Source organism: Barbus barbus (genome assembly GCF_936440315.1).
Source record: "Barbus barbus genome assembly, chromosome: 1".
In the NCBI taxonomy this organism is placed as follows: Eukaryota; Metazoa; Chordata; class Actinopteri; order Cypriniformes; family Cyprinidae; genus Barbus; species Barbus barbus.
In genome coordinates, this window is record NC_136729.1 from 17,013,075 (window position 1) to 17,035,136 (window position 22,062).

The window sequence follows — 22,062 nt, forward strand, 5'->3', positions numbered from 1 at the left end:
TTCAGTTCCCTGGCTGGCTTCAATGCCCTGGCCCTGACGGTACATGGCCCTGTCCATCATCTCTTTGATGTGGTGCAGTTGTCTTGTCCCCTTAGCAGAGAAGCATCTCCAAATCATAATGTTTCCACCTCCATGTTTGACGGTGGGGATGGTGTTCTTGGGGTCATAGGCACCATTCCTCCTCCTCCTCCTCCTCCAAACACGGCGAGTTGAGTTGATGCCAAAGAGTTGGATTTTGGTTTCATCTGACCACAACACTTTCACCCAGTTCTCCTCCGAATCATTGGCATACTTCAGACGGGCCTATACATGTGCTTTCTTGAGCAGGGGGACCTTGTGGGCCCTGCAGGATTTCAGTCCTTCACAGGGTAGTGTGTTACCAATTATTTTCTTGATGACTATGGTCCCAGCTGCCTTGAGATCAATGACAAGATCCTCCAGTGTAGTTCTGGGCCGATTCCTCACCGTTCTCATGATCATTGAAACTCTACGAGGTCAGATCTTGCATGGACCCCCAGTCCGAGGGAGATTGACGGTTATTTTGTGTTTCTTCTATTTGCGAATAATCGCACCAACTGTTGTTACCTTCTCACCAAGCTGCTTGGTGATGGTCTTTATAGCCCATTCCAGCCTTGTGTAGGTCTACAATCTTGTCCCTGACATCCTTGGACAGCTCTTTGGTCTTGGCCATGGTGGAGAGCTTGGAATCTAATTGATTGATTGCTTCTGTGGACAGATTGTCTGTAACAAACTGAGATTAGGAGCACTCCCTTTATGAGAGTGTTCCTAATCTCAGCTCCTTACCTGTATAAAAGACAGAAATCTTGCTGATTGATAGGGGATCAAATACTTATTTCACTCATTAAAATGCAAATCAATTTATAACTTTTTTGAAATACATTTTTCTGGATTTCCTGTTGTTATTCTGTCTCACTGTTCAAATAAACCATTAAAATGATACTGATAATTTCTTTGTCAGTGGACAAACGTACAAAATCAGCAGGGAATCAAATAAATTTTTCCCCCACTGTAGGTGTCACAAATCTGGTCAGTGGACTTCCGTTTACTCACCACCACAGGTCATTCCTCCATCACATTGACTCTTGCACCACACTACTGTTGCACTTCACCCACGAACTACAATTTCTGTAACGGGGTGAACAAGGCGTGAAACATGCAGACTTTTCTATGTTTATTCCGCACGTCTCACGTCTCGTTCACCCCGTTACAGAATACTCGGCCAAGACAGAGAGGAAGTTCAAGGCTTATAAAGTGTGTGTAATCAGTGCAATCAGCTGTGTGATCAGAGCAATGTGAGACTGGTGACAGCTGTGTGTCATCAGTACAATGGATGATGGGAATTGTAGTTCGTGGGTGAAGTCCACAGACCAGATTTGTGACAGTAGGCCTATTTACATTAGCCTACATTTGTAGTTTTGCATGAAATTTTAACAATTTGAAAAATAAATCTAGATGCTCTTTTATGAATATTGTCTGATTGGAATCGGATAATGGCTTTTTAAAAGTAACAGAGAGCCTCCTCACCATTAATAGCCTAAATTAAATGAATATGCTTTACAAATCCGAATATTATGTAGGCTAGTGAAACAATTACAGGAAGCAAAGAAATTGAAGTCAACAAACAAATTCTAAATGAGTTTTAGGCCCTTTAAGAGGCACATGCTTCAAGTAATAGCGCTTCAAATTAATGTTTGTCGAAAGGGCACGAACAGAGTCGCAAATCGAGCACTAATTAATTTGCCACGGCGCTGCACTTTAGAAAATAACACCGAATTCCTCCTGTTGTTGACAAAACGAGGGTCTCGTTTGATAAAGAAGCTGAAGTAGTCACTCCTGTGTGAAATCAGCTGCAAATTCCTCCTTAAATATATCTTTAGAAAAACAATCATTTAGACTCGGAACCCACCGTTACAAACGCTAGCAAGTCTATACAATATTTCTCACCTTGGGATGACATTTTTAAGGGGTCTCACTATAGGCTGCTAAACTGAACAGGGAATTTACACCAGACAAGTGCGGATTCTTCGGACACATAACGCTCCAGAGGAAGCTTATTAAATCGGTTTCGTATTAGAATACAACAGACCTGGAGAATTGTGATCATTTTGGTCTTTCGCACCGAGCATGGAGGAACTGGCCCGGGAGAGTATACTCAGCATCAGTCTACTGTCCAGGCCTGCGCGGGGTTCGGACGTCCCGCGACTCGGATCGTTTGGGGCCATTTTCATCATGCTCAAATCAGCCCTCGGTGCGGGACTCCTTAACTTTCCATGGGCTTTTGAGAAGGCTGGCGGCGTGAACACAGCCATCACTGTGGAGATGGTGCGTTGTCATTTTGATAGGTGTTAATTGATTTTTGCTCTAGGCTCGCGCACAGGTAAACTACTACAACAAAAAATAACCTGTCAGGCTGGAAGACCAGTTGGCCATCCAGCTAAACCGGCTGAGTGACCAACAAACAAACTTAGGCTGGTTTATCTCTTTTTTTTATTTTTATTATTTTATGTAGGCCTATGTATTTATTTTTTCCATATCAGTTTTGGAAAGATTAGGCCTATCTTAAACCACTGAAAACTTGTAAGCCTACATCTGATCTTGCTGTATTATATTTTCCTTTGAGATATTAATATTACATTCAGCAGCAGTTTTTTTTTATGATTTTGAAGAGAAATCTCTTATATTCGGTAAGGTTACATTTTTGATCAAAATATAGTAAAACAGTAGTACTGTAAAATATTATTACAGTTTAAAATAACTGCTTTCTATTTGAATATGTTTTCAAATGTAATTGATTCCTGTGATGCAAAGCTGAATTTTCAGCAGTCATTACTCCAGACTTCAATGTCACGTGATCCTTCAGAAATCAATTGGGCTCTGTAATAGTTCTTCTCACTATGTCAAAAACAGTTTAAGTAATCCTTTAGTAATACTTTTTTCTCTAGGAATAGAAAACTATTATATCATTATAAATGTATTTTATTGTCACTTTGATCAATTTATGTCCTTGTTGAATAAAATAATTAATTAATTTATTTATTTTTTAAAATCTTACTTACCCCAAACTTTTGAATATCTCACGATTTCTACAAAAATATTAAGCAGCAAAAACTGTTTTTAATTGAAACATGGTAGTTTTTTTTTTTTTTTTTAAAGGAAACTATGTTGTTTAATGTGCAAGGAACTTTTAGTAAAAAGCAGCCCAGGTAAAAGCCTTATACAACAGTGCTTATGAGGATACAGCTGAACAAGAATATGAAGATTGTGAGGCTTAAAGCAATTTAATATTTTTCGCTCTTTTTCAGGTGTCTCTGGTATTTCTAATAAGTGGGTTGGTCATTCTCGGCTACGCCTCATCAATCAGTCGGCAGAAGACGTATCACGATGTGGTACGAGAGGTGTGTGGACAGAGGATCGGCCATCTGTGTGAGATCTGCTTTGTTTTCAACCTCTTCATGATCTCTGTGGCCTTTTTGGTGGTTGTGCAAGATCAGCTGGATAAGCGTAAGTTGTGTGTGCTTTGTGTTGTTCCATATGAGTCGTTATGTTTCAGTGTGAGTAACTGTAACAGTTGAATGCATGTATATATACACAAGACAAAGACACAAAGGGATCTTTTACCCTTTTGAACATAAGTGTCTGTGTGTTTCAGTGTGTCTGTCTCTGTATGAGACAGTGACGGGAAATACAGGAGGAGAGATGCCATATCACTGGTACACAGATCACCGTTTTGCACTCTTTGTCATGTGCCTCATTATCATCCTTCCACTCTCTATACCCAAAGAGATCGGCATCCAGAAATACACTAGGTGTGTTAAAAGCTGACACACATATATCTGCTACTCCCTAAATCTTTTTTATACCACCCTCTAGCCTTTTTATTGTCTAGTGAAAAGAACTGCATATTTCCCTCAATCTCCCATCTCTGTCTCACTTTAACCTGCTGTATCCATCATTAACTCTTAATGCTTTGTATTTAATGCTTTGTGTCCAGTGTATTGGGAACCCTGGCTGCTACATACCTAAGTGTAGCTGTAATCGCAAAATATTATCTAAAAGATGTGCACGCAGCAGACCTCACACCAGAGCACAGTCAAGGGTGAGTTATATGTTAAGAATATGTTTTCCATAAAGTTGAGTTCATGTATATATTGTTCATATGAGTTTAATAATATCAGTGGTTTGTTTGGGTTATTTGTAATAGATTGGACTCGTGGGCCTCCATGTTCAGTGTGGTCCCTACTATCTGTTTTGGTTTCCAGGTCAGGTCAGATTCTGTAAAAAAGTATTAGATAATAATAATTATGATGATATCAATTCTGTGCAGAGATAAAATTATTACTTCTGTAAATCAATGGTGCACTATTTGCTAATTTCTGTGTTGTACTTTTGACCAATCTTTATTTATTGACTATTTTAATCTTTATTTATATTACAGTGCCATGAAGCTTGTATTGCTATATACAGCAGCATGGAAAACAAAAAGATTACACACTGGGTTTTCATCTCAGCCACTTCTATGATTTTCTGCCTGATTATTTATACTCTCACAGGTGAGTCATATTTGTAGAGCTCATTGTTATCTGTAGTGTTATTATTTACAATTATAAATATTTCCCAGTAAGTTTTTGAGTTTTAAATAAGAGACTGACACTTTGTTGCAATATGGCAGGTGTGTTTGGTTTTCTTACATTTGGACGGGAAGTAGCCTCAGATATTCTGATGTCATATCCTGGAAATGATGTAGTGATGATTATTGCTAGGCTGCTGTTTGGGATTTCGATCATCACCATCTATCCTATAATACTGCTGCTGGGAAGGTACCGGAAACCACAAATAAATGTGCATAGCTCATTGTACACACACTGTGTACACACACTCATGTGTCAATGATTGCATCTTGTTCACAGGTCAGTGATTCTAACTCAAATATTGCGCTTTTGGGAACGACGGGCCATAATTACATCTGTGTTTGAGAGTCGGTGCTGTCTGATTCTAACAATTCTCTGGATCACTGTGACTCTTCTCATCGCCATCTGCGTACCAGACATGAGTGAGGTCATCAGCGTCATCGGGGGAATTAGCGCTTTCTTTATATTTATTTTTCCTGGTGAGACACTCAACTAAACAATTACAATCTCACCAACACACTAGCATGCATTCATACTCTACCGTTCATTAGTTTGGGGTCGGTAAGATTTATTAATATTTCTGAAAGAAGTCTCTGTTGCTCACCAAGGCTGCATTTATTTGTTTAAAAATACAGTAAAAACTGTAATATTGTGGAATATTAATGGAATTGAACTCTTTTATTTCTGTGATGGCAAAGCTAAATTTTCAGCAGCCATTTCTCTAGTCTTCAGTGCCATATGATCCATAATCTTATATGAAATCGTTCTTATATGCTGATTTAGTGCTCAAGAAACATTTCATATTATTGTCATAGTTGAAAACAGTTGTGAAATAGAAAGGTAAAAAGAACAGCATTTATTTAAAATAGACATCTTTTGTTACAATGTAAAAGTATTCCATTTTAATCAGTTTAATACATCCTTGCTAAATAAAAGTATTAATTTCTTTGGGGAGGGGGGAAATAAGCGTTTGAATGACAGTGTACATACATATACATTCAAACAGACTGTGAGATGATATCGACCAAAGGTTATTTAATTTTTTTTTGTAGGGCTGTGTCTCATTTTTGCCATGCAGACAGAGCCTATAAATCACAGGATGAGGTGTGTAACATCTTATGTATGTTTAAAAAGCAGTCAAGTCATTTTAATTTCCTGGCTATTTCCTCTGGTCTCTTATTAACTTCTAGCCGTTTTCATATATTTATGGTTTGTCTAAAATGTAGTTTTTAATTACTTTCTCCCTTTTACACACTTTCTTTAATTAATTGTATTTTTTCCTTCCAGAGCTCTCTTGACAGGGTGGGGTGTGGTGACTGTCGTTATTGGAGCTTTTGTCTTTGGTCAGAGCACAACTATAGCTGTTATGGAGCTGACGCACAAATTTTAATCTTTGTCATGGTCTTCATTATTTGGAATATCATTGTCTTGACAAAATGTGTTGATAGTTGATTGATGAATGATAAACAGTATGATACTTGAAACTGGGGAAAAGTAGGAACTACATATTTTTAGAAGAAAATGTCACACCACAGTGCCTTATGCTTGTGTTGCTGTTACTGCTCAGTTTGATATGTTGTGTGTGTTTGTACATGTGTGACTAAGAAAATGCGTTGGAGGATTTCTATGTATTTATTATATTGTGTAGGTTTAGACAAGAAGAGTAGATTTATTTAAATGTGTTATATGGAATGAATATTGAAGTAGATGAATACAAATATAAAGAATGAATGTGCAATAACTTATTAAAATGAATTCATGTTTGCCTTATGTGAGTGTGAAATTGCATAACCTCTATGAAACACTTCATGATTTGGTGTTGTTATGCCAAAAATGAAATTAACCAGGAAAAGAGACACATTTTGTGCTAATTTGGCACTATTCAGCTTTTTAGAACATAATTTGCAAGAACAACACAATTTTGGATTAGATACAAACACATTTTATGTGTCTAATGTGGATATTTAGATCTGTTGTAGCCTACTGTAAACAAGAATTCATGCATTTTTAATAGGTTTTAAATTGTGAGTCAAGTTCGTAGGACAATAGCAGGGATAAATAATGCTGAAAAGAAAAGGAATTCAGTGGGTGAGGTAAGAAAACTGATAGGCTTTGAAACTATGATTCCGAAAGAAATCGGGTCACGTGACAAGGAACCGGAAGTAACCTTAGACGTTGTGCTGGACCGTTTGGAGCGCAGCGCTGAACCCAGTCAACCTATTTCGAAGAAAACAGGCACAATAAACGCCTTGGTAGCTCTTGGTATATGGTCCTTTTACGAAGCGATTCATGGATAAAGTGTGTTGATAGCCTCTGAGGGCAGTTATCCGTGTGAAGTGGCAGTCATTTGAGTGAATTAGCAGGTTAGCCGAGCTCCATCATGACAGTGGCGGTGTTTTTCGGCTGTACGTTCATCGCTTTCGGGCCAGCAGTCGCTTTGTTCCTGTTTACAATCGCCAGGGACCCGCTGCGTGTGATCTTCCTCATAGCAGGGTAGGTATCAGGGCAGATGGGCTGCCCTCATCCCCCGGTGTGAGTGTGATACAGCACTGCATCTGAGCTCAGAACTGCCCTTCAAACCAGCTGCTTGTTCACACAGATCACTAGGATCTGAGGCTTAGAAATATCATTACAACAAGACTTACAACTTTAAACTCTAACAAACTTACATGCTAAGAAAAGTTTGGAAATTGAAGGATATTTAAACGAATAGTTTGGGGTCAGTAAGATTTATTGAATACTTGTGTTCAGCAAGGATGCATTACACTGATTAAAAGTGAAAGACTTATAATTGACGTGCTTTTAAAGTATATGTTCATAAAAAAAATTCACAAAAATATGAAACAGGACAATGATTTGCACAACGAAGAACGATTTCTGAGGATCATATGACACTGAAAACTAGTATAATGGCTGCTGAAAAAAATCACCTTGCCATTGTAAAATGTATTTAGAAAAAATATTTGTTTTAAAGTAATGATATTTCTCAATGTATTTTGATGAAATCAACGCAGCTTTGGTGAGACTTGTTTAAAAAACGTTAAAAACAAAAATCTTACCGACCTCAAATTTTTGAACGGTAGTGTCGATTTTGAACAACGGGGTGAATTTATTTATTTATTTATTTTGAGTGAGCTGCTCCTTTAAGAGCACTAGCAAGCAATGGAATGGGGAAGCACGTTTTGGAGCTTGAGAAATCTGAGCAGGGATTTTTGGAATATGTGACATGTATTTGTAACATGATTGTTTGTTTCAGGGCTTTCTTCTGGCTGGTGTCTTTGTTGCTGTCCTCTCTAGTGTGGTTCATCACAGTTCAGATCAGCAACAAGAACAGTGCAGCTCAGCAGAGAGGGCTGCTCATTTTCGGGGTTGTGCTCTCTGTACTGCTTCAGGAGACTTTCAGATATGGTTACTACAGATTGCTGAAGTAAGAATTAACTGTTCATTTTCTGTGTTTGAAAGGAGCCACATAATCAATAAACCTAAATAATAATGGCTTATCGTGTTCTTGAGCGTTGACTGCTGTAATATAACACTTAACATGGGGAGGGCTGTGTTTTGTGTGTTAGCTTTAAAGTCATCTGTATGCTAGTTTACATTTGAACCTACACTTCACTTTTAGATAAACACGTTTGAAATGTACAGTCTTTCTTCTCTGTGAAAAAGGAAGCAAAACTATTGAGATGGTCCTCACTGCAGAACACAAGATCCAGGGGGTGTGGTTGGATCTAGATCCAACTCCTCCCACCTTAAATTTACCTAAACCTACCCGTCTCCACCACCTGATCCCTAAACCCACCCATCTCCACCCCTAAACCTACCAATCTCCACCCCCTAGATGTGGATCCAACCCCACCCCCTGGATCTTTGTTCTGCAGTGAGGGGCTACTGAAACTATTGATGCATTAGACAGTATTTTTTTTTTTTGTCTCCAATCAATTGCTCTATAGAATGTTTCTAATTGTGTTTCATTGGCTGTAACTAAAACACATTTTCTATTAAAAAATAAAACATACATTACCGTTAAAAGTTTGAGGTCAGTAGTACGATTTCTTTGTTTTTGAAAGAAGTCCCTTCTGCTCACCAAGGCTGCATTTATTTAATCAAAATACAGTAATATTGTAAAAATATTATTACAATGTAAAATAAGTGTTTTCTATTTGAATATATTTTAAAATGTCATTTATTCCTGTGATGGCAAAGCTGAATTTTCAGCAGTCATTACTCCAGTCTTCAGTGTCACATGATCCTTCAGAAATCAATTTGATATGCTGATTTGGTGATCAAGGGAAGTGGTGTGTGGCCAAGTATGGTGACCCATACTCGGAATTTGTGCTCTGCATTTAACCCATCCAAGTGTACACACAGTAGTGAACACACACCCGGAGCAGTGGGCAGCCAATGCAGTTGGGGGTTCGGTGCTTTGCTCAAGGGTCTCACCTCAGTCGTGGTATTGAGGGTGGAGAGAGTGTTGATTATTCACTCCCCCACCTACAATCCCTGCCAGACCTGAGACTCGAACCCACGACCTTCAGGTTACAAGTCTGGAGTCTTTAAATAACTGAAATATCACGTCAGTGAATTACATTGGCGTTCAGTGTTGGTGTTGTGTAGGAGGGTTGTTGTTAACGTCTGTTATTGTATCTCACAGGAAAGCAAATGAAGGCCTGTTGGCGCTCAGTCAGGAGGACACCATGCCCATCTCCATGCGGCAGCTAGCTTATGGTAAACATCCATCACATGCTGCTTCTAGTACAATAAACAGCCAGTGCTTAAGTGTGTGTGTCGCTGGTTTGCAGTGTCAGGTCTGGGCTTTGGCTTCATGAGCGGAGCATTCTCTGTGGTCAACATACTCTCAGATTCCTTGGGTCCGGGAACTGTCGGTATCCATGGCGACTCTCAACATTACTTCATATCCTCAGGTAATGCTCAGAGATGCCAGTTAGTGTTTAAAACCTGGGAATCATTTTGAGTGACTCAAGCATTCAGCATATGCTTTCTCTCCACAGCTTTTATGACACTGGCCATTATCTTGCTGCATATGTTCTGGGGGGTTGTTTTCTTCGAGTCGTGTGAGCGACAGAGATGGTGGGCTCTTGGAGCAGTGGTCATCAGTCATCTAGTAGTATCATGTCTGGTAGGTGAACACAGCATGAAGTAATGCAGGGGTTCCCAAACTTTTTTTTTTTGTCAGCTGAACCTCTCAGATACTGTGTGTGTATCTGTGTCTATGTATGTATAAATATAAATATTATTATATTTATCTCTTAATTACAAAAATTTATATTTTGCTGTTTTAAATTACAGTTGTCCTGTAAATAATAATAAAAAGATTATTTAATTTATACAATGTATATTTAATTATGTAATGTAATTATGTAAATAAATGTATTATTAGTTAACGTAATATTGTTAGTCTATATATATATATATATATATATATATATATATATATATATATATATATATATATATATATATATATATATATATGAATAATATTTAATATTTCAGAATAATATTATTAAATTCTTCACCTTCAAAACTTCAGGCTTTTATTTTGGTAGAATACTAGTGAACTTTTATACACAGAAATGTTAGAAATTGTGCAAACATTTTATCCCAGAATTCACATTAAACTCGCTGCATGTACAGAGATGGGTTTCTTGAGAAGCAGCATTTACTGTGCAAAGCTGTTTTGTGATTTTGGTTTTATTTTGATTAATTATGGCATGTTTATTCATTTTAATTTTGCATTCAATTTAATTATTTTTTAATCAACTCACAAACCCCCCCCAGTTCCCTCATGAACAGTAATCGTTACTCAGAGAAGAGCATTAGACACAAGCAGCTGACTCATTCTAATCACAAGTGCATCATGTGAGAGACAGTTTTTACATCTTTGTGTTGGTACTTTTTCCCTAACAGACATTTGTGAATCCACACTATCAAGGCAGTCTGATCCCGACCTACATCATACTGTCTGTCATGGCGGCCTGGGCGTACTTGTGTGCTGGAGGATCTTTGAGGAACCTCAAACTCTGCCTCACCTGTAAAGATAAAGACTTCTTGCTGGCCAATCACAGGCCAAGATAACCCATCAGCTACAAACAGGACTTTCTCCAAAGACCGACTCATTGAGCCAGGAGGCCGAAGACACGGCCAGCAGCCCTGGACTCTGGGAGGCCTATGGTCTGGGTAGTCTGCATAAGAATGGATGCCGAATAACAGGAATTTTATGTCTGCAGATCTTTCTGTAATTACCTCCTCTTCTGTTTTCTGTTCTGTACCTCATGTTCTGTGTGAAAGAGACGCTGAAAACATGTCAAAAAGTGTGCGTGTGTTTTATACTAAAGAATTGTCTAGAGCTGCTTTCATGTGATTTTTCTCCTTTGTAGCTGGTTTTAAATGAGGTCTTGTATAGGTTTGGCCTTAAATTGTTTACTCGCCCCCTTTTTGGGCTTTTCCCCCCTGTATTTTATGTTTAGATGGCCAGTTAGGCTCAAATGATCTGCCACTATCCTTTCATCAGTTTTAGAACAGATCTTTAATTCTCTGTTGATCAAACCCTGGAGAGTAAAGTTGTTTTTGTTTTAATTCATGTGTCTGTGAGCCTGTCGAAAAGATCCTCCTCAACTCTCCCTAGGGTAACAGTTTAATTTTCCCAGTGGAACATGTTTAAACTGCTTGGGCTTGATTGATGAATGCAGTGGCCACTCTTCAATAAAACCACTACTCTCTGAATCTATGCTGCAGGAAGCTCTGGATGATTTTAAACGCATAGGTGACCACTGACCCCAGTGGTATCTGTTTTAGATGTCACTTTTATTGGACTCATGTGCTTTTAGTTTCTTTTGACTGTAAGGTGTATGAAATTTTCATTCAAAATAAAGTAGCTTGAGCTCGAATCCATTACGATTTTTTGCCTTCATTACGAAGTTATTTAACTATTCCTTTGATGGCAAAGCTGATTTTTCAGCAGTCATTACTTAAGTCTTCAGTGTCACATGATCCTTCAGGAAGAGTTATGAAATAATTTATTGCTCAAGAAACATTTCTCATGCCCTTATAAATGTCTTTACTGTCACATTCAATTTAAAGTGTGTGGAATAAAAATAACTGGCATTTTTTCCAGGTTATTTTGTGACCAATAATGCAACAAAAATACTGTTTCAGATTCAAACATTTATTGCATCTGACATAAGAAACCTGGTGTAGGCGGTTCAAAAAATTCAAATAAATACAGATACTCATGTAAAACAATTTCCTAATGAAGCATTATACACAATGTACAATTGTTTTCTTTTTTGTCATTCTATACATTTTTTTAAATAAAACACTTTCATGCAGAATATCCTGAAAAAAGAATGAATGGTGGAGAAAGACTGCGCTTCAAAGTAAAGAGAAGGAATATACATCAGTACATGTGTGTAAACAGATTGTGCGGCCCACCCAAGTTCAGCTTAATTGCTAAGTGAAATAAAAACACTGTGTTTAAGATGTATATGTGAAAACATTGGTAATCATAAAAATCATAAAAGCCTGCATCGAATACTAAACTGAGTCCTACACAGCATACACTGTGTTTCCGTGTGCATGCAGGGTGTCAGTAATCTGTATCTGACCCCTCTGCGTTGTCCACATTGCGGGAGAGCATGTAGTTGTCCATGTCGATAGAACGGCAGTTATTAATAGCATAACGCAGCCGCTCCGCCATGACCGATTGGCTAGAGTAAGGTGGGAGGCGGAGCTGGAAGAAGCACGTCTGAGAGGTGGGAAGACTATCATACGGCTGGAAAACAGAGTAGATATACATGTTAGTACATAAACACACATTAGCTGCTTTTCCACCGGCTATAAAGGTCCATCCATAAAAACAGACGCATTCTTACCCGGTCCACCTTCATGATCTGGAACCTTTGGGATATGTCAGCAGTGTTAGCTGGCAGACGGGAGCGTCCCGAGACGAAGCGCATGAAGAGGACTCTCTCCTCATTGGAGAACTCCTCCAGCGTCTGCCAGAACCACTGCACCAGCTGTTGCTGCTCATCCACCTCCCTGTAGCGGACCACCTTCTTTAGAACCTCCACACTGATCTCCGGCAGCCCGCAGACCATCTGCTCCAGCTGCCGTGCTGTTAGTAAGGAGAGCAAGGGAACAGGCACAATCCAGGACATGCCCTCACGCACCGCCGCCACCTAACACAACAGAAGAGATTAATAACAGGATCAGATGACAAGTCATTATCTAGGTGTGGATACACTCCCACATATTCAAGGAAAGGATACACCGGTGTAGACACAATTGAGAGTTGAGTTGAACATACCTGGCGATTCATTTCATGCAGGCGATACTCAATGGCACGCTCTACATACTCCTTCCTATTGAAGAATGTCAGCGGTATACTGTTTCCACCAGGGATGATGGGAACCATTTTCCCATCAGCACTTTGGCCAACAAATGAGTCCAGTGGAATCATCTACATATAAAAAAAGAAAAAGAAAAACACATGAACAAAGAAATATACACCAAGTAATAAAGTCAAAGAAATTAAACCAATTAAAAAACATCTTCCTATGAGTCATGTTTTAAGTAGACACTTTAACACTTGAAAGCCCCCAAGTTACTTCTGCTTATTTTTAACCTCTTTTATTTATAGAAAGTAGGGAATTAATTAATGATAAATTAATTTAATACTTAAATATTTATATAAATATTATACATTATATGTATAATAATAGTAGTAGTAATAATAATATTTATATAATAAAAATAATTATAAAAATAAAGTCTGTAATTCTGCAAGTTATAATAACCATGTTCTTGATACCTAATAACCAATTAATGTATGACTTTCCTAGGTTGTTTTTGCTCACAATTTGTACCTGATAAAATATTTTAGAGCTTGACATAAGTTTTTTTTTAACTAGAAAAACATTATCAAATTTTCCATGACTTGAGACTTTATTCCTCATGACTTTTCGGAGTCTAAAGGTCAAATTTTGGGTATTGTGGTTGTGAGATTTCTGGTTTTTAAAAATCAAAGTTGTTGAGGGAACAAATTAAAATAAGAAATAAGAGTTCATCTTAAATTAGATTTTAGTTTTCCAACTTATTTTTAGGTTATTTTAAAGCATATTTTATGTCATTGCAAACCATCTTGCAGCCCATTGGAACTATGTTGAGGCCCCCTGGTGAAGTTCCAATTCCTTATATTATCCTCTAAGAGTAAAAGTGAGTATTTTATGGGCATCCACTCCACCTCATGGAAGTTCTGCTCTGTGATGCCGCTGTCCTCAAGGTGTAAGATGCTGTTGAGTGTCTGTACATAGAGCAGGTCCACCTCCTCCAGATCTTCAAGGGTGAGAGGAATACAGCACAGCTGCTTCCACATCATTGGAGCGAGATGCAGGTCTAGAGGCTTCTTAGTGCGAATGGCCACACCCATCAGAATACCCAAGAACTTGAACTGCAGCAGGTGCTCCTCCAGACAGGCTGAGGGGTTCAGCAAGAACCTGAAGACACACAAAGATCAAGAAAACCTGATCAGTTTATTAGTTTAGTGGAATACAATATACAGACAATTGTGTGTCGGTGCTCACCTGTCACGGTTGTAGCCCACCTCAGCTGCGGCGTTGGGACAAGGGATGAGAAGATCCACCACTCCTGTCTCCAGCTCCTACACAGAGCGACATGCACCAATTGAACGCTCTTGTAATTTTTTATAAGGCTTGCCATTCAATGAGACCTGAGCCGTAATGGGGTTATATACACATCTCCATCAGCATCGCCCTACCTGGCACATCTCTGTGATTGTGTCATCAAACACCCCTCCGGCATCATCTGCCCCCTCTCCCACCAGTTTGACTTTCCAGGCTCGTGACGGCAGCCTCAGATCAGATGCATTTAGTTTCACAACCTGCCTGGCGATCTGCACAAATATGGGCTTGCACTTCCTTCCTCTGAGAAAACGGGACAAAAAAAAGAGGAAAACATAATGATTTAAGAAGTTCTTATGTTCTAACTCGAAAGAAAAAGAGGCAAAGGATGTCTCCAGTGTTCTGGCTGCAAATCTAAACATGACTGACCGTGTAGAGATTCTTTTGACTGTGATCTGTGGGCCGTAGTTCTTCCCTTGCACCATGGTTTTCCCGATAGAGCGCACCATGGGCAGAGTGTAAACTCTAGGGGCCAAAAGGGGCCTCAGCTGACCTTGGACTATACCCCATGTACCTGCGTTATAGCGTGACGTGCAGCTCTGAAACACAAATAACTTATGACTGAATCAGTGTTTTTTTCCATAAACTCAGTTTAGAGAGACAAAATGATGCAAACATGACATGTTGGTATACCTGGTTGTTGGGGCTGAGGTTCAGCAGTCTCCATGAGGAGTACATGAGGTCAGAGAAGTGATAGAGCAGGCGCAGTCGGGCTCTCAGAGCCTCCATACTGACCTCTCTTAGGCCACTGTACTGAGGCGGCACACACACGGGCAAGCCCAGCTGCAGAGGCACTGATGAACCTGAACACACAAACAATCCATCTCATCATCATAGCTCCATGCTTTTTTTTTTTTTTTTTTTTTTTTTTTTTAAATCGCTGTACTGAAATCATTGAGTCTAATTATGATTTTCAGAAATAAAACATTTTATTTTGCCCCCTATTTAGGGATTTTAAAGTGAATATTCAAAGAACAGTTCTGTCAAATTCATGTGAAAGTAACAATACGTCACATAGGAAGAGATTTGGACAAATTTGTAATGAGGGCAAAAACTACACACTAAAATGTAAAGGTTTTTAATTTATGCAAATTCAGGGTCTCTGTAGGATTTTTTCAATCAAATTTAAGACTTTTTAAGACCTACACAAATAAAATTAATATCATATGAGCGGGGTAGGGCAATGTCTTTGGTAACATATTAAACCGTAAAATTACTGTGAAAAGCATCATTTATAGTTCAGATATAGGTTTTCACAAAAACAAAAGGTTTTTATAAAAAAATAAACTTCACATTTCAGCCTCTAAAGCATTTATAAGAAAAGGGATTCAAAAGCATGAATTATTATATTCATTTAAACAATTATAATGAATCAATTATTGTATTAATTTAATAGTACAAATATATCTTAATGTCTTAATTGTTTACATTTTCAAAAACGGCAGATGGGCTGATTGAAAATGCAAATTCATTATCTGCCAGCAGGTGGCGCTTTTGGAATGTCAGAAATATTGCGATTTCCCCAGTATTGGCAGTACACAAAGCAGCGCAGCGCAGGACTTTGAAACATGCAGCGCTCATGTTTATTTAATGAAATTACAGCCTTTTTGAGCCTTGATTTTGCATAAAAGAAAACCTTAAACTTTTTGCGTGTAGTTTGTTTTGATGTCCTTATTACAGATTTGTAGAAATCTCTTATATAATAGAACTAAGAATAATACTGGATAATAATTATATATATATTTTTAATAATATTAAATTACTATAGTAATAGAACACAGCCAACTTGAAAACAATAAAAAAAATAAATAAAAAAAAATCTATATCTAATATGTGACCCTGGACCACAAAACCAGTCTTAAGTGTAAATTTAGCTAAATTTAGATTTATACATAACCTGAAAGCTGAATAAATAAGCTTTCCGTTGATGTATGGTTTGTTAGGATAGGACAATATTCGGCCGAGATACAACTATATGAAAATCTGGAATCTGAGAGTGCAAAAAAAAAATCTAAATACTGAGAAAATCGCTTTTAAAATTGTCCAAATGAAGTCCTTAGCAATGCTAATTACTAATCAAAAATTAAGTTTTGATATATTTATGGTAAGCAATTTACAAAACATCTTCATGGAACATGATCTTTACTTAATATTCTAATGATTTTTGGCATAAAAGAAAAATCGATAATTTTGACCCATACAATGTATTTTTGTCTATTGCTACAAATATACCCCAGCGACTTAAGACTGGTTTTGTGGTCCAGGATCACATATACAATAATACTGAATAATAATTATACTCCAAAAAATGAAAATAAATATTAATAATAATAATTGTGAGTCAGAGTTGCAAAAATAGTGTGTAGTGTGTATAGTGTGTGTAACAGCCAGTGTGTATGTGTCTGTACCTGGAGCACGTGGCGGCACAGGCGGTGCAGTCCATGCTGCGCTGTGGCAGCGACCTGCAGATATCTGCTGGATGTTTTTGCCTTGTAAAGCACTGATGAGGGTCGGCTCTCTGACATGGTTAGTGTGACCCAAACCCAGCTAATAAAAAAATACAATAACAAACTGATAAATGTCCATGCTATTATTTAGATAATACATAATACCAATAGAAAATAGGAAACATAATTAGCTTGTTAACACCCCAAGTAATCACACACCTGTCCCTCTGAGTTGCTCCCCCAGGCATAAACATCTCCAGTTGACGAGAGAGCAAGCGTGTGTTCGGCCCCTACAGCCACATCCTCTATAAACATGGCCATTAAAGCAGGGACCTGTTGAGGCCGATTATGATTTCGTGCTCGACCCTCTGGCAGACCGATTAAGCGATCTGCCACATTAAAACAAAAACAATTAAATAAAAACACTTGACTTGATTTAACATTCAGCAAACAGTTTATAGAAGTATGAAGCTTCTCCCTGATACGAGTATGTCTGCAGATGGCTTACCCTGCCCAAACGTGTACACATTTCCATCTTTGGTTAGAGCAACAGAGAACTGGGTACCACATGCCACCTTCTTTATTCCAATTCCACACAAAACATCCACTTTCTATAAAATAACAAACCCGCAGACTTAATTTAGTGGTAAGAGTTTTTTTATGACATGTAATGTTTAACTGCATGCTTGTGATGGTGTTGTCACATTAACGTGTCAGTAGGTATACCTGTGGGGAGGATTTAGCTGTAGAGTTTCCCAGTCCCAGTTTGCCATAGTCTCCATCTCCAAACGCCCAGACGCTGGTTCCATCAGCTGATACTGCCAAAGTGTGATTCAGCCCACATTCAACCTACACACAACCATATCACAATAAACATCAGAATAAAAGTCCACACTGAGAATCTGGGATTTAAAGTCCAATGTAAACATGGAAATACAACTTTTATATGCGCAAAAGGGGATAAAAAAAAAAGTCAAATGTATTCATATTCATTCATTCATTTTTAATACATGTAATATAATGTCAAATATATAATATAAAATATAAGGTTACACTTTAAGGCGTCCTTGTTACAGTGCAATTATACATATGTGATGCGATCTGGGAAAATCCGTCGGACGTTGCGCTGGGAGGTTTTCAAGAAATTCGAAAGATAGGTCGAATGTCAATTTTTTGTCAAAATTAGGTTTTCATTCAATTATTTTCCTATAACATCTTGTCTATCATCTCTGAATATATATTGCCAACATACACTAGTTTAGCGCAGAAAAATATTGATTTATTGCAGCAAGCAGAAAAGGCTGTCTTTCTCAAATGTTAAGAAAGCGCAGATGTAATCCGTGATGTTTTATGAACCGATATATACACTTAATGTTGCAATGTTTGCAAGTGTTCTGTGTTCCTTGGGGTCATTTTGTATCTTTTACATCATGTACAGTGACTAAAATAAGTCTTTTACCTCAGTAAAGTGACTTTTACTTGTGATACTTGACTGTTGTGCTTATTTTCATTGCCTTGCTTTAAAACTGTTTTTCTCAAAATTCCATTCCTGAAAATCAGCCAACTTCAGACAGCCATAACTTTTGTTACTTTTATTACGTTAACTGTTCAATAAAAATAGTTTTGGAAAGGGCCTTTTTTTAAGGTATCAAAACCTAAAAAAGGCAAAATCTCACCATGTGGTGGGTTTTCCTAGATCGCATCACATATAGGTACTAAGTAACATTAATTACGTACTCGTAAGCAAGTATATGTAACGTGTAACAAGGACACTGTAAAATAAAGTGTTACCAAATAAAACAATATTTATATATAGATATTTCCAATGGGGAAAAATTATTATAAGAGGACTTCGAATTAGAGTTTCTTACCTGGCCAACCTGGTGGCCCTCCAGTGCACTGACTCTCTCTGGTAACTTTTTGTTAGAGGTGTTTCCAAGCCCCAGTCTGCCATAATCTCCATTACCAAAGGAGAAGAGCTTTCCATCTGCAGTCACCACCGCTGAGTGTTTAAATCCACAAGACATCTGAACACAAACATATATTCTGATGAACTGAAACTTCATCATATACACCTTAGAAGAAGAGGAGAACTGGAGAGGCATCTGTGTGCGTTTAGGTGTGAGGGTGAATTTGAGAAGTGTTTCTGACCTGCACCACTTCTTCTCCCTGCAGCGCCTCTATCTGCCGCGGCCTGCGCTGTCTGTCACTATTACCGTGGCCCAGTTTTCCATAATCTCCATCTCCCCAGCTGAACACCTCGCCGCTCTCAGTTAGAGCCATCGAATGGCCATCAGACCCACAGGACGTTACTAGCTGGGTCACCACAAAGCCTGCACAAACACACATCATTCTTGCTGTTAACACTTTCGGGGAATTGTGAACAACTACACTGAAAGTCATTCAGAGTTTGTGTGTGATTGCAGCATGCCTTGCAGAGCAGATATGACAGTGAGGACGTGCAGATCATCTGAATTTCCTTGTCCGAGGCGGCCGTAACTGCCCTCTCCACATGCAGACACTGTTCCATTAGCCTGGATCACAAATGTGCAGTTCTGCCCACAAACAACCTGACAATAAAAAAAATTTAATTAATAAAACTCATTTCTATTTATTTATTTTATTTCTACGACAGCATGTTATTAAAACAAAACAAAAAAAAAAACTTAAACCTAAAGTGATAGTTCACCTTTAGTTGGGAGCAGCAACTGAAGGTGAACTATCCCTTTAAAGGGATACTCCACCCCACAAATATGTCCCATTGACTGCCAAGTAAATTACACTGTCAAGGTCCAGAAAAGTATGAAAACCATTGTCAGAATACTCCATCTGCCATCACTAAATTTACTTGGCAGTTAATGGGACAATCACAAGCCTCCTGGTTTTCATTTAAAATATCTTAATTTGTGTTCCAAAGACAACGGGTTTGGAACGACATGGGGCCAAGTGATCTTTTACAAACTTTTCATTTTGGGGTGTAGTATCCCTTTAAGGAAATTTATGTGTGTGTATTTGTGAATACTCATACCTGTTGGGCCTGAGAAAAAGAGGGAGCAAGAGTTGGCACCAGAATGTTTCGCCCGGCCTCGGCGAGCTGCCCATGCCTTCCAGCACCCCATAAAAACACATCACACTTCCCTCCAAGGTGCCAGTCCTTAAAAACGCAAAGTTAAAAACTTTGAATATCTCTTTTGAATTTTACACAATTATATATTATATAATATTTTCCAATAAATATATTTGTGTGTTTTCTAGTGCTTGTATCTGCTCTCACCTCTGGTCTGGAAGTGGCCCATGACATGATCTGTTCATCCATTCCAGACACCCACTTGCTGTTGTCCTGTGTGAGATTTTTAAAAAGGCCATCACCATTAAGAGCAGCACAGTTTTTCACCATCAAATCAGCAGAACATTTGTATGTTCTTTCTCTCACCATAAGCAATGCCAGTTTGTCTTTGGCCACGGGCTCCAGGTCCGGGACGATGAAAGACTCGGGGAAGGTGTGTCCACGTGCGAGGGCTTCAGCCGTCTTGACGGTGGTGGAGAAGCAGTGAAGCCACGCCCACTCACTGTTGGCCCAGGACCCAGATGAGGGGGTGGAGGAAGAGCCAAGCTCGGGTGGGCAGTGGGCCAGGTGAGGTGGGACAGGAGGGTGACACAGCAGAGCGTCCAGCTGCAGACCCACCGCTAGAGACGCCAGACACTGCATATAAGGACTGTGCACGAGCTGCTCTCCGCACACCACATGAGGCTGAAACAAACCAGGTATAATCAACAGGACATGACCTCAAATGTTCCTTTTTTTGCATTTTTACATGTACAGTATTCGCTAAAATTATATCATAATTAGTAGTTGTACTGTATGTACCTTCTCATAGGCATACTGCTCCTGAAGCATTATGGGAAGTCTCTCCAAGAAGGCTCTCATGCATGGAGCCATGTTCAGTCCCACAACACCCTGCTTTTTTAGCGCCGTGCGGCAAGTGGCTAAGACGTGATTGTTTGCCATGGACTCTGCTGAGCTATTAACAACCAGCACATCCTGCAGAACAAATTATTTTTCTTTATTAAGTAGCATCTTTTCTGCAAATTTTCAACAGAAATGGGCACCAATCGAAATATATATACATAAAGAAAATAACTTTAATGTTAATGTATCCAGCAAAAAGAAAAGAAAAAAAAAAAAACACAGAATGTAGTGTAACTGCTCATTAAATTTAGTTTTTAATTTTTTTCCCCTTCTACTGTCTTTCCTTTAATGTTTGGCTCAGATACTTAATGTTAGGCACAGTCATGTTTTTTAAAATTAAATTTTACTTATCTATATTATTTATATTTATTTATGATATACAAGTGTTATGCAACCATAACTGATTTATTAAAAACAGGTTTAATAAAAACATCTTTTCTAGATATTAAGAAACAAAAAAACTCATCAAAATGAATGAAAATCAATTTAAACATTTGAGACTCTTTTACCTTTGATCGATTGGAGCAAACAGCTACACCTACGTCAGGGATCCAAACTGTGCTGTGAATCGCTCCAGATCCAGCAACTACCGTCTGCAGCACTGATCCATCCTACACGTATAAACATACCCACAAGCGTATCATCATGAAAACACTATAGTGAATCCTTTGAAATTTGTTTGTTGGGATTGTAAGTTAGCCTGTATGCACTCATGTTAGACACTGACCCGCAATGACCAGATGTTCAAAAGTCCGCCAACCCCTCCAGACACAAGAGCAAGCCCATCTGGACTGAACGCTACTGTCCGCACAGGAGTCATGTGACCCTGCAGCTGGAACACACACACTGCTCCTTCACACCGCTGGGGATCCAGCTGGACAGAGATAAAACAAACACAGGGATAGGGAAGCGCAGATAGCAAAGCATTCAAAGGTTTATAATCGCTCATAAGTAAGGACACATTACCATCAGTTTGGATTTGGATTCTGATTCCCACCAGGCATCAGGGCAAGCGGTGCTGGACTGCGAGTATGACGAAGGGTGCTGCGGTACCGTCCACACAGATACCAGACCGCTCTGACAACATCTGTGAGACAAAGATTTTTAGTGCACAAAGATTAAATTAAAAAATATAATTACACATTTATGACTTTAAAAAGCCCTAACAAACATTTAAAATTTGATTTCTGTAACTGGAAGAGTCATGTAATGTAAGTGAAACAAATTTACCAAAAATAAATCAATAACAATAAGATTAATTAGTAACATTAATTTAA

General features: G+C 38.5%; 3 protein-coding genes across 7 annotated transcripts in view; 2 read left to right on the plus strand and 1 right to left on the minus strand.

Moving 5' to 3' along the window:
* Nucleotides 1–2,145: 2,145 nt before the first annotated feature.
* LOC306864526 (putative sodium-coupled neutral amino acid transporter 8) lies at nt 2,146–6,418 on the plus strand (the record flags this gene model as incomplete). The annotated part of the gene is made up of 10 exons (XM_079408607.1): nt 2,146–2,343; nt 3,324–3,522; nt 3,671–3,827; nt 4,013–4,117; nt 4,223–4,280; nt 4,457–4,571; nt 4,691–4,838; nt 4,929–5,128; nt 5,702–5,753; nt 5,937–6,418. 10 exons carry the CDS (start codon nt 2,146–2,148, stop codon nt 6,037–6,039), a joined length of 1,335 nt encoding a protein of 444 aa, XP_079264733.1. The 3' UTR covers nt 6,040–6,418.
* Nucleotides 6,419–6,792: 374 nt separating this feature from the next.
* Nucleotides 6,793–11,864, plus strand: LOC306873824 (gamma-secretase subunit Aph-1b). The gene is made up of 6 exons (XM_079423318.1): nt 6,793–7,142; nt 7,906–8,076; nt 9,301–9,374; nt 9,449–9,571; nt 9,659–9,786; nt 10,578–11,864. The coding sequence occupies exons 1-6, from the start codon at nt 7,030–7,032 to the stop codon at nt 10,743–10,745; spliced, it is 777 nt and encodes a 258-aa protein (XP_079279444.1). The 5' UTR covers nt 6,793–7,029; the 3' UTR covers nt 10,746–11,864.
* LOC306873794 (putative E3 ubiquitin-protein ligase HERC1) overlaps nt 11,817–22,062 on the minus strand; it is a 48,739-nt gene continuing 38,493 nt past the window's right edge. For all 5 annotated transcript variants that reach the window (XM_079423280.1, XM_079423279.1, XM_079423277.1 and 2 more), the window contains exons 57-78: nt 21,752–21,872; nt 21,513–21,659; nt 21,295–21,396; nt 20,684–20,857; nt 20,249–20,566; nt 20,090–20,155; nt 19,844–19,969; nt 19,247–19,385; nt 18,967–19,148; nt 18,687–18,842; nt 17,542–17,664; nt 17,324–17,426; nt 17,035–17,204; nt 16,777–16,915; nt 15,002–15,171; nt 14,738–14,907; nt 14,446–14,611; nt 14,252–14,328; nt 13,912–14,164; nt 12,976–13,128; nt 12,542–12,847; nt 11,817–12,441 (exon numbers count right to left, since the gene is read on the minus strand). In XM_079423280.1, coding sequence (XP_079279406.1) covers nt 12,256–12,441; nt 12,542–12,847; nt 12,976–13,128; nt 13,912–14,164; nt 14,252–14,328; nt 14,446–14,611; nt 14,738–14,907; nt 15,002–15,171; nt 16,777–16,915; nt 17,035–17,204; nt 17,324–17,426; nt 17,542–17,664; nt 18,687–18,842; nt 18,967–19,148; nt 19,247–19,385; nt 19,844–19,969; nt 20,090–20,155; nt 20,249–20,566; nt 20,684–20,857; nt 21,295–21,396; nt 21,513–21,659; nt 21,752–21,872 — 3,547 coding nt within the window. In that variant the 3' untranslated portion in view covers nt 11,817–12,255. The remainder of the gene's footprint in view (nt 12,442–12,541; nt 12,848–12,975; nt 13,129–13,911; nt 14,165–14,251; nt 14,329–14,445; nt 14,612–14,737; nt 14,908–15,001; nt 15,172–16,776; nt 16,916–17,034; nt 17,205–17,323; nt 17,427–17,541; nt 17,665–18,686; nt 18,843–18,966; nt 19,149–19,246; nt 19,386–19,843; nt 19,970–20,089; nt 20,156–20,248; nt 20,567–20,683; nt 20,858–21,294; nt 21,397–21,512; nt 21,660–21,751; nt 21,873–22,062) is intronic.